Consider the following 15,212-nt stretch of genomic DNA (forward strand, 5'->3'; position numbering starts at 1 on the left):
TCCATGATCCGTGAACTATTTGCCTACCGTGGCCTTGATACGATAACGAATTTAGGCACCGGTTGAATGGCGGCAACGCTACCACATCCGGTCGTCACTACGAGAACAACAAAACCAGTTTTCCCCGTAAGTTATCGATCAATCGATACGAGGTACGATGGAAACGCTTGGCGCCAAAAAGAGGGGTCCTCACCGATTAGGAGGACCCATGAGTGCCAACATTGGAGCAATAGTCTGACTAGAAACAATCGGGCATCGTTCGGTAACGGTCGTATTTCTACTGTGCGCGCCCTTCCGTCCGTGCACGTGGCTGTTCAACCATTCCACGTGCGTTTCGTTAACGGCTGAGGATTTAGGATACGCATAAGGGGGAAGAAAACGCACAACCTGTTGCATTCGCATACTCTATTTATCTCTCGCGGTGTGAAAGTGAAACCAAAACAGGCGCCAAGATGAAGGTGGACACAAACGTCAGCACCAGCCAGATGGATCAGAACTGGACCCGCTACATGGTGATGTGCGACCGGAAGGATATCCGGCAGGCGACCAACTTCCAGGAGGAGAACGAGGTGCAAGCGACCCTGGTCGGCAATAAGGCGCTGGCCAAGCAGTACGAGATACAGAATCCGGTCGACCGGGGCACGCAAAGCACGAGATGGATACTGAACACGCCCGTCTGGACGGTGCACAATCGGTTGGTGCACACCGGCATCACCCATGTGGAGGGCGGCTGGCCCAAAGAGATCGACTGCTGGCGTGACGAGGAGCTGATGACGCGGTACCGCCGGAAGCAGGAGAAGAGCGAAGCGTACGTGCAGCAGATGCGAGGACTAACCAGGGTAGAGTGTGCTTTAAGCCTGTATCCCCATTCTTTGAATGCAGCCTTATTCTGCGTGGAGCAGTTGTTCTTTCTTTTTTGGTTATTTTTGGTGCTTTTTTTTGGGTTCGATGCGCAACGGGCACGCGATTTTGGCCGAGGAAGCCGAGCCGTGTGTCAGCACCTGGCAACGTGGATAGATGATGGGTTGGCAACGCCTGGAGGCCTCAATGAAGAGTGGCGGCTTTTAGTTTTGGGGCTTTTTTTGGAGGTGTTTCACTTTTCGATTTGCAACCCACCGTGTCGTCTAGAGTGAAGTGTTGTCAGAACGGGTTCGGATGATGTTCACCAGGCAGGAAATCGATGGCTGGACGTGCTGTTCCATTTTCGTTCGCTCTCCCCCAAACGCTTGCACATTTTGTTAGCTGAAGGCGACGAGCCCTTGAAAAGAATTTGAAGAAATCAAAAGTGCAATGTGAAAAAGTTCAACTCACCTGATGTTGCAGAGCAAAGCGAGTTTTTAATTGTTCAAATGTACGATGAACCGTTTCGGCTTTTCCAATTCACATGCAATTTTTAGTCATGAATGAATATCAATTCAAGGTTTGTTCTTTTCTTCTTGATTGCTTCTGCCGCCGCTAAGCGGACTGGGATACTTTCAGTTTCAGTTCCTAGCCGGCTAGGGCCGGCTAGGGATAGGTACAGCATCAGTTTCAGAATCGATATAGTGTCCTGGACAGGGGGCCGCTTCTGATTTACTTCTTGAATCAGGATCGATTCGGATTCAATTTTAGGGGCAACATAGGATCAGTTTCATATCCAGACTCATTATTCCTCATCAGTTTGAGGACCGGTATGGATTCAGTTTCAGTACCGAAATAGGTTCGGATCTCATTCATCCACCATGAAATGTTTGGTATCATATTCAAATAGAATTAGTTTCCAGATCAGTTCTAAAATCTAAACAGACCCGGAAATGGTTTTTAGACCGATATATGTTCAAAACCAGCTCCAAAAGCCGCACAGCTTTTAGATGGTTCAGTTTAATATAGGAAGAAACAATGCCTCATGCTTTAAAAATTTCTACGCCGAAGTTATAGTCTTTCTTCCTTTCTTCACTGCTTCTAAGCAGAGCTAAGGGAATTGAAGCAGGATTAGGATATATTCGCTTTATGTCCCTGGGCCAAGATAGGTTCAGTATTGATTCCTGAAATGGGATAAGTTCAAGATTATTTCTTGAACTTTGATTAGTTTCAGAATCTAGACGGTTCCAGATTCTATTCTAATCAGGTGCAAATTTTATCCAACTTTTATTCTTTGGTAAAAGTTTCACATGAAGATGAAACAGTTCCAAGATGTTGGTAGTTCAATTCCAATTTCCCAAGCCGTATAGGTTCAGGACATGTTACAGAAGTCTATGTTAGAGAAAGCTATAAAATCAGGTTCTGAGTAACCATGTTAGTTGGTTAAACTATGAAGAATATGTAGGATGTTCGGCAAATATTCAATAAAAAGTAAGAATTTTGTAGATCTCCAGTTCCAGAATAGGAACTGACGTTATTAAAACTTCTCATGTGGCTGAAGCTTAACGAACAAGATGATGTTACTTACTTACTGATCCGGTGCAACACAACTGGAGTGTTCGAAACCGATCACGGATAGAGATCCGTTATTCCGCCAATCCGTTATTCCGGTCTTACATGACGGACACCTTCACGGCCTTAAAAGATGATCTAGCTTGAGTGAATATCTCATTGAATGATATATTAATTTGAAATTGAGTTCCGTTATATGTTCTTTACAGACATTGTTAATTTCGAATTTCATATTCTTCCATACCCAGACGATGGATCATGCGATCATGCAGAACAATGCATGCAACATCTACCAAAACTACTTTGAGGATATCGAACAGCATGAGCTGATTGAACAGTTCACATCGAAAACGGTACACGTATACAAGGACTACCTGGAGGAGAAGCGGTCCTGCACGTACATCTGCTGGTCGGACGAGGGGAATCATTTCGCGTCGGCACACTGTAACATTGGACAGCGCCGCGGAACGACTACCGATTGCTACATCTGGGATATTGGTAAGCAGAATCTTTGCAATCAGTTACACAAAAGAAGATGATAAAAACTTACCGCAAACCCTGTTTCCACCAGAGCATCCAAACAGTCCGCTGCAGAAGCTATTTCCACCGTACCAAACGCGCTGCCTGGAGTACAACTTTAAGGATTCCACCCAGATGGCGGGCGGGTTGTTCTCGGGCCAGGTAGCGCTGTGGGATATTCGCGCCTCCGGCACACCGGTCGAGACAACGCAGCGCGAAGCGAGCCATAACGATGTGGTGACGCGCGTACTCTGGACCAGCTCCAAGACGACGAACGAGTTCCTGTCCGGCTCGACGGACGGGCGCATCCTGTGGTGGGATACGCGCAACCTGTCCGAACCGTACGACTATCTGAACCTCGCACCGAAGGACGTGCAGGCGCGGGAGGAAGACCCGCGCCACTGTTTCGGCGTTAGCGCGGTCGAGTTTGAACCGACCATGCCGAACAAGTACACGGTCGGCACGGAGAACGGTATGATATACAGCTGCAGCCGGAAGTACAAAACGCCGGCGGACAAGATACAGTCCACGATCAACGCGCACACCGGCCCGATCTACTCGGTCGAGCGGAATCCCCTGTTCATCAAGAACTACATCAGCGTCGGCGACTGGCAGACGAAGATCTGGACGGAGGACTGCAAGGACAATCCGATCGTGTGGACGAAGGAGTACGCGGTGCAGCTGACGTGCGGCATCTGGAGCCCGACCCGCTGCTCGCTCGTGTTCATCTGCCGGATGGACGGCGTGATGGACGCGTGGGACGTGATCCACCGGCTGGACGGGCCGGTGCTGCGCCTGAAGCTGTCCGACGCACCGCTCTGGTCGGTGCGCGTCCACAAGGCGGGCAAGCTGATCGCGAACGGCACGGACAATGGGGCCATCTACCTGACGGAGATCTCGGACAACCTGACGTTCAGCTCGGCGAACGATAAGCCCGCCCTGTCCGGGATGCTGGAGCGCGAGATGCGCCGGCAGCGGCTGCTCGAGGCGAAGATTAAGGAAATCAAGCTGAAGGAGAAGGAGCTGGAGCGGGAACGCATGCGGCGCCATCTGCGCATGGACAATGCGAACTCGATCGAGGAGGAGGAGAAGGATCTGGTGGCGGACGCGATGCACCAGTTTTGGACGAAAATCCACGGCCGCAAGAGCTTGAAAAACACGCTCAAGGGCATTCGCATGCGGGACACGGGCGTGGGCCTGCTGGCCAAGGACAAGAAGGCACAGAAGAAGGAAAAGCGTTAAGGCGCGAGCGCCGGCGCGTTGCTAGTGTGGGTCCGATTGCTACATGATTCGGATAGAATGTTTTGTGGAGAGCGGTTTCTGTTTGTAGCACAATTTTGTTTCACTTTTGGTTTATTGTACGAAAATTTGAACATTTTGCACTTTTGTTACGCAAACAACACAACTGAATGAGGACAAATACAAACGCGTCTACGCGATCATTCATTAGAGGGAATGAAAGAGTCGAATATGCTTCCCTCTCAATGCCCTAGGGAGGTGAGTGGTACTACGGGGCAGCTGGGAATAAAGTGGCACCACCACCCGACGTTAATTAACGTTAAGATTGCTTTTACTGCTTTGTGTTGATAAGTTGTCGCACTTCAACAACCTTATATTGGTTCTTGTTTTTCTTTTGTTTTTCTTTTGTAAGGAGTTAAATGGTATATGTGTATATAAGGTAGGCAAGTATAGTATGGCATTGGTTTAAGTAACTTCATGAAAAATTGAGATACAACACAGGAAACGGACGCTACACGCCCGGACTAGTTTCGTAATGGCGGCAAGGGCTGGTATAGGAGCTGCCAGGTAAAATGCACACTTCCCCACTAGATACAGGTTCTAACAGCACTTTTTTCCCCCAATCGTGTGTATTCTAATTTCCCTATCCCAGTTCGCCTCCTCAACTAAAATATTTAGCTATTTTTAGTAAAGTACTTTGTGAAAACTACTGGGAGAAAAACAAAACACGATGCTTTAAAAAACGTGCTTGCACAGTTGCGCTGCTGTAGCTTTTTTTTTCTTTATCAGTACATTCATATCATCGAGTTCGTTCGTCGATTGTTATTGTAGTTTTGTTTTTTTACTGTCAATAATATAGATATTCTCACTCATCAGATGCAGCTGTCCCTACGCGAACGAAGCTTTTGTCGCTATTTTATTTTTTACTTATTACTTTCATTTTTCTTCACTCTCGCCCTCTCTCTCTCTCTTTATGTATTGTAGTTTATAACACGATAATTGACAATAAAGAGTATGCTTTTTTTAAAATGACACTTTCTTAAAAGTATTCAATGTCGGCTGTATAGGTATGAAAAGTACATGGGTTGTTGTGTGTGTGTTTTTTTTTTCGTCAGTTGTTTGCATTGCTTTTAAACACCGTGTGTAAGTCCCGCAACGTTGCGGGTCGTTTTCACTTTTTTAAAAGGGGGCATATTTTTTATGCTTCAGGCAGACGGGCGGGAAAAACCGGAACTATAATAATAGACACAATCACACAGCAGTGCTTATCAACAACACCTTAAAGGCTGTGTTGGGTAGTAGTAATAGTAGTAGTAATAAATGAGTATTTTAATTGTTGTGTTTTGTTTTTTGTTTTTTTTTTTGCTGCTGTTCGTCTGACAAATACAAAAATGACCTAATGCCTAAAAAAGGTAATAGTGTTTTACGTATGTTAGCCATTGTACATACACCATCCGTTACGAGTAATATGTTTTTGGTAGAAGAAAACGAACAATAACATTGCACTAATTGCATTGTTTAAAAATTTTGCACTAACAATACGGTAATAAATATGTTGAATGATTCATTATTCACACTAAAAATTAAAGAATAATAAGTTTGACATTAGGAGAGAGAAAAATTATTAAAAAAAAATGAAGTGCACCTAGTCGAGCATGACCGTTAAACGAACACGAGGAGTAATGACACTTAAACAAGACAACAGGATGCAACAAACCCCTTCCTTGCATTGCATGCTTTACACCACATCACAAACATATACACAGCTATGGATTTCAAAAATTAGGTAAAACTATTTTACGCTTATCCTGTCCGGTTCCGCAATAAATTAAATGGCCATCTTTTGTTTTGGTCTACAGGTAAAGTTTTCAAGATGCTTACGAAAACGCATAAACTAGCTTTTTTTTCCTATTCTGACTGATGATTTTCTAAATTCAATTGAAACCGAGTATTATCAATCGTTCTTTTTTCGTTATCTCTTCATTCTCATTTCACGCTTCTCGCAATAATTCACTTTCCCGCATCAAAAACATACACACTTTTGATTTGGTACGTGTGCGAGAGATAAAACATAACGTCACGCACTTTCGATTTGTTTTTTGCTTTTTTGTTTTTTTTTTTACTTTTACATTTACTGAACTATATTAGGTGCACCGAAGTGTATGCGCACTCGAACGAGGAAGACATTGGTAAGATTGATGATATATAAAAAATGGAGAGCTTGCTACTAATGGGTGTAGTACACGAAGGTACTGTAGAGAGTTTAAGCGGGCGTATTTTGTAGTACCCAGGTCTACACCCCAGCATACACATGCGAGTATTATTGACTGCTGTGAGTATAAAACCAGCCGGTTAAAAAGCACCTTCGTTTTGTATTACGCTGTATTATTTCGGCCTCTTTGGTTTTATTTTTTGCCGAACGAGATCACTGGTTTTTTTATGTGTCTGCCCAGATATTATAAATAAAAAGCGATTGGGATCAGCAAACAGTTCTTTTTTAAAGAAAAATAAAAGGAACACAATATATTGTGCTGCTTTTCTTAAAGCAGCAGCACAGAGTTCTAAGTACCAGCACTTGGTATATACGGTGCACAACACGTGGTACCAACACGATACACAACACGTTGTCAATTGAAGTAAAATTAGACTGTCACAATTTTGCAACATCCACCACGCCACAATGATTGTTCAAAGGTAAAGCTGAACAAAAGCAACAACAACAAGAGAAAAAAAAAACCTATTACTAAATTAAAACCTAAAACGTCTCTCGGCAAGCTTTAGAAGCGAGCTATTTGCCTTACTGTACTGCGGGTGCCGTGTGGGCAATAAATCTATAGCAGGGACTAGATGGGATACTGCTGGCATTCTGCCCGTCGCCCGGCACCTGCCGTTCGCCACTAGCCGGTGCGTTGCACCGCTCGAACAGCTGCCGGTAGCGGGCAAACATATCCTCCAGCTCCTTTGGCTTCATCTCGTTCACATACCGACCGACGTACGCCCAGACCTGCTCGAACGGTGCACCGTGCGGGTTGATCATAAGAAACGTTGAGGCGAAGGCAAGCATTTTGGCTTCCCGTTCGTTCGGCACCGCCGGCACCGTCGGCCCATCATCGGCAGTGGCCGTTTCCGTCGCTTTGCTTACCATTTCCACCGGCGTGGCCAGCGGGGCGCCGTCCGGCAAATGGACCGCGGGACACTCTTCGCTCTCCGAGTCACCGCCCTTGCCCGAGGACGATACGCTCGCGGCACTGGATGCGGCCGCCTTGCTGGTGGCTATTTTCGTCTTCAACAGCAGCTGCTTCACGTTCGCATCCTTCAGCTCGTCCTCCAGCTCGCAGATGCGGTTCTGGCGTTCCGTCTCTTTGGCTTTGTTTTCGAGCAGCTGGGTCTGCAGGTTGCGGATCGTTTCCTGCAGCACCTCAATGTGCAGGATCTTCATCTTGAGCTCGCTGTCGTGCAGGGACTGATGCTCGGCAGCACTGTCCGCCGTGCCCCGGTCCGTATCGACCGCGTGGTCCTACAATAAGGGGGAGAAAGCAAGACCGAAAAAACGTCCGTAAGTACAGTGTGTGTCGTACAAGTATGTTAGAGTTTGGTGAATTAATTTTCTGGTACAATTTCACACCTTATGATCCTGCTCCCAGCGAGCCTTTTTGCATGGCAGCGAGGAGACAGAATGATCGTCATCGGACATGTCCATCCCATCCTCATCGGGGAAATCATCCAGCTGTACACATTTTATGTCCTGTTGTTGCCATTAACCGTCGTTCCGGAAGGCGCGATATGCCGGCAGGAAGCATTTTATGGGAAGTAGTAGAAAGAGCAAGTGGAGGAATTAGATTTATCACACACACACAAACGCGGTAAAGCAGATCGTAGATCAAAATGTGATTCATATTGCTCAGAAGAACTGACAGGCAACAAAGGAAATGGCTAAAGATTTAAAATCATTTACTGGAAGATAGATACAACAAGAACATTTGCTCGTGTCGCTTTGCTTTCCTTGGGAAACCACATTGTGTTCCATCTCTGGTGCGAAACAACTACTTCGCAACACAAAAATTATGCGCGCAGCAACACGGTGCTGGAACGGCTTACGAGAGAGAAAAAACCCTTTTTTTAAATCGAAACCAGTGTCAATCGAAACGTTTCTTCGTTTTGCAAAGCAAAAAAACAACTTTGTTCGTCTCTCTTACTTGTGTTGACTTCTAACAAAGGGGAGGCGGTTTTCATGTTTTATTGCCTGACTACTTACCTTCAGGACAAGTTATCTCGTTTGATATGGAAAGTAGATTAGTATTGCTATTTGTTGTGTCATAATTTCGTTCCATACCAAGTCAAGAACTTGCCGTCATAGCATAAACGCTTCGTTTATTTTTCCTAGTAAAAAAATTGGCTACTACAGTACTCTGTTATTTTTACCGGTTGTTTTCACGCTTCTTAGTAAATTTGTTGCAAAAAACTTATCTTACTTTTTTGTGTGCTTTGTGTTGCACACTCGAAGAGTTGCAAAGAGAGCATTACCATTCTGTTTATCTCTTTCTCTCTCTCTTTCTTTTTCTTTACTTCACTCCCATCTTTAGCGTAGAGCAGAATTTGATCAAACATAGCGCACACGGTTGTGGAGAATGGCCAAACAAACTATACAAAACATTCACAGCACAAAGGTACTCACGTTGCACGGACTAGAATGGTTTTTTTGATCAAATTCTGCGACAAATTTAATGCAGTACACAGCTAGCATGTTAGCGCAGTTTGCTACGGGGTAAAAACAACTTCCAAGCTACTTCTACTTGTTTCGTAAAGCAATACACACATATACACAACTAATGAACAGAGAACGTCTAATAGTTACATGTCATAAAAGAATTTATCAGGAAGTTGCAACTACAATAAATGCGACGCTAAATGATCATTTATTGTCATTACTTTTTTTTGGCATACGTACAAGGTGAATGAAATGATACATTATTTACTCTCTACACTTCTACATGTTTTGTCACTTCATACGAAAAGCAAACGGAAACATATAAAGGAATTGAAAAAGTAAGAAATAAATAAAGCAGTGCAAAAAAGGTAACAATGCTAAAATCAAAAGGAAAATCACGAGGAAAATGGTAAATATTAACTTGAGAATGTCATGCAAATGATACATAGAAAATTATACAGCAAAGTGTTAGTAACACACAAGGAAACACACAAAATGTTTAAACAAAACCATTATACATAAACCAAAAAAAGCCTACATGTAAGTACTTTATACACATTTAAACTAACCAAAGTAACAAAGCTACTACTACTTAAAACAAGAGTAAGCTAAAAAAGAGGCGAACGGATAACACTAGAGAGCAAAGAAAAGGGAAGTGAAAACCAGTGAAACGAAATACTAGCGTTCAATACATACCAGTGACTGCTTCTTCCACGCATCGATGTTTTTTCTTTGGGCTTTAGTAAAATGATCCCAAACCTTCTTGTGACTGGCCGCATTGAAAACTTTTTCAATCTGACTGACTGAATCGAAGTGAAGTGGAAAATAATAATAGTAATAACAATGATAGAGAGATATTTGTCATGTGGCAGAGAAGAAGGGGGATCGGTAATAGGGGTGTATGTGGGTGTACAAAGAGAGCAAAGAGAGTTCCGTTAAACGTAAACTGCACACAGTAGAACGGTGGAATTGAATGGAAATTATTTTTGTTATAATACTATTCTATTCTTTTCTCTCCCACTGCACGTACATATGTTGCAAGCACTGTAGTAAGCAAAGGTGAATTGCCCTTAACGTTGGGAATTGGTTTTGTTTTTTTCCCTTAACGCACATCTAATACACATACATAAATATAACGCATCATCATTGGGAGTGTTTAGACAGCTGAGTAAATCAGTCAATGAAGCTAAATTTAATTAAAAGATGCACATTTTGCAACAATAATGTTTGTAATGAAACATTAAAAAAGGGGAAAAAATAACAAGTCACGAGCAGTAGGTAAATTTAGAGCTGAATGTAATACGGAAGAGAAACAATCATGAACATACACACACCAAAGAAATCCCTATATTATATTTACAATTTACTAATCAACTAAATTTAATGATATCATAGGAGAAGTAGGTAAAGGATAAATTAAATAACCTAAATATCTAACAAAGAACATAGTAGAACTTTGAATGTGCAATAGCAGAAAGGTGAAAGGTATTATATAGAACCCATTGGAAATACAATTTCAAATTGGCATTTTATTGGAATTTTACTATGAATTATTACCCTTTTTTCTTCATCATGTACCTTCCTTCACCATGTGCGACGTTGATTTCTATGATTTTTTGAAATAATTCATATATTTTTTTTTGAAAAATGATAAAAAATAGTGCAACAATTACTGCAAAATAGTGCAATTATTACTGTGCAGGAAACATGTTTTTTTTTAATCAAAGACAATAAAAATGTTCAAATAACAACTAAAAATATCCTCAAAAATTGTAGTAAGTAAATTCCACAATTAGTGAACAATGTTTATGTAGTTTTGTAAAAGCCATAGCTTAATTTAACTTGATTTTGATTTTAAATATTTGAATCTGAAAATGATTTTCTATGCAATGTTTACTTAAATAATATAAATCAATTTTTTTCATCGTGAGTTTCTTTAACATGGGATTGTCCAATTGAAAAAAAAAACGTTATTTTAAACATCCGCGAATAATTAAAATGATCCACATACAAGGCATCGAACATTCAGACAAGTGTCTTCGCGAAAATTCCAATAAACTGCCAGTAAACATTCAAGATTAAATGGGAAGTTTGCAACAAAATGACGAGAAGCAATCTGTAAATCCCGGGGAAGATTACACTAAACCGTTGGAAACTATCAATACATGATGGGAGACTCAGTATTACACAAAGTGATGGGATACTACTAGCCCGTAGAATAGAGGGGAGAGAAAAAATGGGTAACTATAATTAGTCATTACTACAGCTAGACATTGAGATGTCATACAAAAAGGGAAAACCAACAGATGAATAATTGCAGACTTCAAGGGTTTCAAGCTTTCTTGCTAAACACGGTTACCCCACAGGAACAGGACGAAGAATGTGGAAATGCACATTGATGAGAGGTTTTAGTAGAAAGCATAACGCAAGATCATCGATTAGGGAAAAATGGCCAGAAAACTGGAATGATGCTCGTATGAAGATCGTCAATGTAGGTGCACATATAGACCAAATCGACAACCGAGTACGATAGACGCGCGCTCTTGTACCTCACACCTCTAAACGAGCCCATTTCAGAGCTATACCTCCGAGTCTTGCAAAACTGTACATCCTTAGCAGTACGGTAAAGTAGAGACGAGCATTACATACCTTTTCTTTCGAGAACGAGAAATGAGTGGTTACATACATATGGGGGCATGTGTGTGTGTCTGTGATTACGTGGAACGCATTGGCAAGTATTTCCCGGGAACGAACGGTGTGTGTGTGTGTGTGTGGTTGCAATGGAACATTTAAAGCGAGGGAAAACGATTGGAATAGAACGGTTTGGGATCCCGTTGCATTACTACTCCACCGATCGAGTGACTCCCGTGGCCCTTCCTGTCGAGGGGGTCGAGCTAGGCAGAGTGGGACATTCTAAGGAGGTTCCAGAGAGGATTGAAAAGCGAACATACAGTACCTTTGAAACCGTGGTAGTGGTAATAGTAGTGGTAGAGGTAGTAGTAGTAGTAGTAGTGGTAGAAGTGATCCACTTGAAGATAGTGTTCAAACGATCTTATTGCATTGCAATACTTTCACTGTCACTATAAGCAACCATTTCAATGTACTACGGAATATGCTACAAAAAGGGGTTTGCGTGCGTGTAGGTGATCTTGATGATCCTGACCAGGTGTGGTGTATCATAATATGAACGTAACGTATCCCAAGTGTTAATGTTTTGGGACGAAAGAAAGGAGGGAAATGGTGGAAATTGAGTTAAAACATTCACAAAAGTAGCAAGACGTAGAGCAAATCGAGAGACCGGAAACAACACGTGAGAGCTGTAAAGTTGGAAGTGGACGGAATAAAGTAGTCTAACATCCTGCTACAAGTATGATCTTACGGAGTATCGTAGCCAGATAGTACATCCATTCTCTAAGCGGTGTCCTGAGTACTACTACTTGTCCTTCGAGCAAAAGGTTCACCTACAATTATCGCTCTGCCGCGGGCGCAAAACCCTTCGAAAGATTGCACAGCAACACAACTCACACGAAACGCAACAAAAGAGGTAAAATGTCGTATATGCCAGGAGGTGATAGTGGTAAGTACTAGTACGTAATAATAGTATTCTAGCTAACGTAAACATTGCACAGCCCGTCCGGGGTGTTTGGAAACGGTGCCCGGTGGGTGGTCCAGTGTGAGGTACTTTTTCAAGTAGGGTAACGTTACAAACTGGGGGGAAATTTAAAACAAAAATGCCAGCTAACACGGTGAGCCCACGCGTTTCGCTTGATCCCACACCGCCAGCGTGTACTTACACTGTGCTAGCATGCCCTTCGTTTGCCGCCGGTACTGCTCCCGGGCCCGCTTCAGCTCCTCGTCGCACACGCTCTTCTCGCTCAGCAGCCGGCGGACGTGCGAGTTGGTGCTCTGTATCATCGAGTAGAAGTTGTTCGCGTTCTTCTTGCTGCAGTCGCCCCGCTCCAGCCACGTCACCAGCGTCTGCACCGCCTTCGCGAACGTTTCGTCGTTCTTCAGCCGCTCCGCGACCGAGCCGGCCTCGTGCTCCGTATAGTGCACGACGGGCTGCGGCGATAGCGACCGGAACCGGTCCTCCTCCAGCCGCTCCCGGTGGCGCTTTTCGCGCTGCAGCTTGCGCTGCTTACACTCGTACTCGTACTGGTCGTCGCGGGCCTGCGCATAGTCCACGTGCAGCACGCCAAAGATCGGGGGCTCCTTCGGCTCCGCACTGCCACCGCCACCGTACGTGAAGTTGCTGCCGATCTTCACCCGATAGCCGGACAGATAGATGGCCGAATCGACCGACGCCTCGTACACGTACCGGATGTGGCAGAAGTTTTTCTTCGACAGCCGCAGGGTCGTGATCTCGCCGCACCGTTCGAAGATTTCCCGCATCACCTCCTCGGTCATGCCGGCGGGCAGGCCGCCGACGAACACCGTCCGGCAGCCGGGCGGTCGCTCGATCGTTTTCGGTGCCGGCGCGTTCGGGTTCGGCGGAAACAGGGTGCAGCTTTTGCAGTAAATAATTTCCTTCGCCGTGGCCGGTGGCTTATCCGCGTTGGTGGCGGCGCTCGGTGCGGTCGCACTCGGAACACCAACACCACCACTACCACCACCTCCGCCGGCCACTGATTGAGCGGTGGCGGCGGTTCCACCCAGTGCACTGGACAGTTCCGCCCCGGGGGCCATCATTTGGAACGGCTGCATGCTGATCAGGGACGTGCCGTCGACCATGTTCATCACGCCCGGCATCATCATGAAACCGTGGTGGTGGTGGGCGGCGGCGGCGGCCGACTGGTGCTGCTGGAGCAGCTGGTTGAACACGAGCTCGCCACCGTTCGCATGCTGCAGCTGTGCCGTTTGGTGCTGCTTGTGCAGCTCCTCCAGCATCTTCTTGCTGATGCTTTCCTCGCGTGCTTTTTCCATGGCGGCCAGCGCATTGCCACCGTGGTCCTTGATCGCTTCCCGCTCGGCCACCGTTTCCAGCTCCATCGGTGCCGCGCCGGAACCGTTCTGGACCGGTTTCAGCTTAAACTCGAGCGGTTTGTTGTTGATGCCGGCTAGCAGGGCGGCATTGGCGGGCGTGGGCGGTGGGGCCCCGAGCTGCTGGGCGGTAAGAAAACTACCACCCCCGGACAGGAGTGGATCTGGGTGGAAGGGAAGCAAGCAGACAATCGAGTTAACAAACACCACCACACAAAGCCAATTCCCTATTACTTACGCATTGGGTGCAGCCCCGGCCCGAGCGGATTGAAGGAAAACGACATGTTACGGCGTAGGCGCGAGTGGCAGACACTGGTGTGGGCTGAAAAAAAAACGGGGCGGATGATGTCGCAAACCCCCCTAGCAGGGAAGGCAACACACAGTTGCGGGCTGCAAAAACCGATGCACAAAACAACACTACACACAAACCAGCACCACGCTTATGGTCGCGCGAATCGGGGGAAAACTTTACGCAATCATTTTCCGCGCGGCACACACGGGCTAGTAGGGCACACGTAGAATTCTAACTTTTCACTTTCCGTGCTGTGCCGTCCCTTTTTTCTTTCAAAACAAGAACACCCTTTTCTGACGTTTCTCGATTGAATAATCGCGAGCTCCCGCACACCAATGCAGTGCTGACGGGACGGTAGCGATTACGGCATGAAGTTGAGTGCTCGAAATAGCGTTGACGTGAGGCAAAACTGAATTGAAAAAGAGTGTTTATGATTGTTTGTGCGAAACAGCTGGTCAGGTCAAGCTGGCTTAGTTTTGAAGTATGAAGCGTTTTCGCAATGGCTGAAGCGTTCTAGGAAGGGTTGAAGCGTTCCAAGTTCAATTTGAATAATGGCGGTTATTTAGTATTTGTGTTAAATTGTACCAAAACATGCCTTAACTTTAGGTGAACGTATTTTATTTCCTTTTAACCTTCCTGCAAGATTGTGGGATAAATAATCCAGCTTCTACGGGGTTGGATATGGTTCAATGTCATTAATGTCACATTATTGATTGATTAAACAATTGAGATTGAGATATTCAGCTATTTAGTGATATAAAGTAAATTGATTTAGCACCTGTAAAGCCTCGGCGTGGTACAATTCCCAACCCGATTGAGAAAGATGAACTTAACTAGAGGTTTGGGAGGTAGTATGACATGACTTTAAAGACCAGTATGATCGTGTTAGTCTTTAGGACGAAAGAAGCAAACAATTTATCAAGAATATTAAAACTATTTGATAAACTCTTGGCTATGAATGAAAGAGCTCATGTTAAAATGCTTCAATACAAAAACAAAACACATCCTAATGAGATCCGGTGCGCTTTGAGTAATGGTTTTGGCTCTGATAGATTTAAAAAT

General features: G+C 44.7%; 2 protein-coding genes across 2 annotated transcripts; one reads left to right on the forward strand and one right to left on the reverse strand.

Moving 5' to 3' along the window:
• The first annotated feature begins 212 nt into the window (after window positions 1-212).
• On the forward strand, window positions 213-5,215 carry LOC1271217 (dynein intermediate chain 3, ciliary). The gene is made up of 3 exons (XM_309968.5): window positions 213-839; window positions 2,661-2,910; window positions 2,984-5,215. The coding sequence occupies exons 1-3, from the start codon at window positions 453-455 to the stop codon at window positions 4,171-4,173; spliced, it is 1,827 nt and encodes a 608-aa protein (XP_309968.5). The 5' UTR covers window positions 213-452; the 3' UTR covers window positions 4,174-5,215.
• A 958-nt stretch (window positions 5,216-6,173) lies between these two features.
• On the reverse strand, window positions 6,174-14,462 carry LOC1271216 (ecto-NOX disulfide-thiol exchanger 2). Its single transcript, XM_061661153.1, has 5 exons — window positions 14,097-14,462; window positions 12,673-14,022; window positions 9,575-9,681; window positions 7,796-7,915; window positions 6,174-7,687 (listed from the first exon to the last, which is right to left on the reverse strand). The coding sequence occupies exons 1-5, from the start codon at window positions 14,140-14,142 to the stop codon at window positions 6,968-6,970; spliced, it is 2,343 nt and encodes a 780-aa protein (XP_061517137.1). The 5' UTR covers window positions 14,143-14,462; the 3' UTR covers window positions 6,174-6,967.
• Window positions 14,463-15,212: the final 750 nt, after the last annotated feature.

Source organism: Anopheles gambiae, chromosome 3 (assembly GCF_943734735.2).
Source record: "Anopheles gambiae chromosome 3, idAnoGambNW_F1_1, whole genome shotgun sequence".
Classification (NCBI taxonomy): Eukaryota; Metazoa; Arthropoda; class Insecta; order Diptera; family Culicidae; genus Anopheles; species Anopheles gambiae.